Source organism: Nanorana parkeri, unplaced genomic scaffold (assembly GCF_000935625.1).
Source record: "Nanorana parkeri isolate BGI_ZX_2015 unplaced genomic scaffold, ASM93562v1 scaffold2339, whole genome shotgun sequence".
NCBI lineage: Eukaryota > Metazoa > Chordata > Amphibia > Anura > Dicroglossidae > Nanorana > Nanorana parkeri.
In genome coordinates, this window is record NW_017308607.1 from 74,433 (window position 1) to 76,286 (window position 1,854).

Here is a 1,854-nt window from a genome sequence, read left to right on the forward strand (position 1 = left end):
GCCAGCGCTGACTGGCGGAACGGACGGGGGAGGGGGCGGGTACAGCTGGCTCTGCCTCTAGATAGGCAGAGCCAGCTGTCACTCATGCAGCTGGGCGGATCCAGACATAATTGTCGGGATCCACTTCAGCTGCGGCGTCTCGGTATATAGGGAGCTGTAGCTCGCGGTATACTGAGCTTAGGGTGACGGGAGGACGCTAGTTTGTGTCCTCCCGTTACCCTGAGAACTATGGGGAAAAACCCTGACCCCATAGTTCTCCTTTAAATGACCCAAAACACAATAAAATACCCATTTTGTTAATAAAATATAAAAGATGAGGTGACAACGAGTACATAGATACCCGACATGCCCAGGTTAAAAACTGTGTGCGTCCGTGAAACGGCAACAAACTTCAGTACCCCAAAAAGTCCATAGACGACACTTTCAAAGCCCCCCACAGGTCATCAATTTAGAGATACTCAAAAATACTGGCCCTAGAATGATTGTTCTCACTCCGGCGTGCGCGGCGATACCCAACATGTTTAGCACGTTAGTCGTTTTCATACGTAGGCGCACCCGACGCGTGTTTAAGTGGCGGCGCGCGTGCTTGCCGGGACTGTAAAAAAAACATTTACATTATTTTTAGATTTATTTTATTTACTTTTAAGCTTACAAGCCCCCCATGTGATATCAGATGGTGGTGACTGGTACTCTTTAAGGTGATGATGGGGGTCCAAAAGACCCCTAGTGTCACCTTTACATGCCAAATAAGCTATTGAAGTGCAGATCGCAGGCTTCAGGAGCCGACCAATGACAGCTCAGGGAGCGGAAGTGAAGCAATCTGCATCGCTCCCGGTCCCATAGAAAACGGGGAGGGGATCGGTGAACGGAGGTTCGTCCATCTCCTCCCCAGCTCCCCGCCGACACCAGAGAAGCCGGTCGTACGAGCGCAATGATCGTTTTCGCGCGTAGGTGCACCGGCGCGTGTTTGCGTGTGTATGTGCATGCACGTGGGGGACTTTAACATTTGTATTAATATTTTTGAACACTTTTTTTTTTTTACACTAACCTTATTGCCATCACATAGGGGGGCTAACAAGGGGGCTACATACGAGTGACAACTCTGCTCCGAATTCAGCAGCAGTGCAGCATTGTTGACACACCAGCACTGGAAGCTGCAGAAGGATCAACAGGTCTTTGTGGGACTAAACCTGTACGTGCAGATGGACTTATTACGCCAAAGTTCTACTTTAAGCCTTACCGCTGTGCTCACCTTTAGCATGAAATGTCCACTGGTCTCGAAAGTACTCCCGCAGCTGGACCCGATGGTTCTGTCTCTTTCGGCAGACTTCGTTGTAAAACTGATGTTCTATGTGCACGTAGGCGGATGGTATGGCACCTGCGATACCCCGAGCCCCATAAAAGCCATTGACCTCCGGAGAGGCGAGCAGGATGTTGTAGTCGGCCCGGGTGCCCAGTACTAGGTCCATGTACCCCTGAGTCAGGTTAAAATAGCCGGTGGTCAGATGCAGCCGGTCTCCTCGCTCGGCCTCCGTCAGTAACGTTTCTGTAACCAGCTCGTCTATCTGGATACCAAAGGGCCTCATTTGCACCAGCGGGTAGACCCAAGTGTCTGGAGGTTCCGTCCCCAAGGCGGGCTGTCCGCTCTGAAAGCTGGCGCTGTGCAGCTCGCATTGCTTGCGCCTGGCCGTCTCTATCACGTCCATTACTCTCTCCTTGGCAGCGTCACAATACTTCTTCTTGTTCCCTGCGGGAGAAGATGGAAGAGGGTCAGTTATACCTCCCGATACACAAAATAAGTACGCACACAGACGACGGACACAGGCTACCGAGGTCTCATTGCATGCTAGCCCT

At 51.4% G+C, this 1,854-nt stretch overlaps 1 protein-coding gene across 1 annotated transcript in view; it reads right to left on the reverse strand.

The window, feature by feature from the left end:
* Positions 1 to 1,854, reverse strand: part of PGS1 (phosphatidylglycerophosphate synthase 1) — a 73,782-nt gene that overhangs the window by 24,653 nt on the left and 47,275 nt on the right. Inside the window, 1 exon segment of the mRNA XM_018573334.1 lies at positions 1,253 to 1,747. Within this exon segment, the coding sequence (XP_018428836.1) occupies positions 1,253 to 1,747 (495 nt within the window).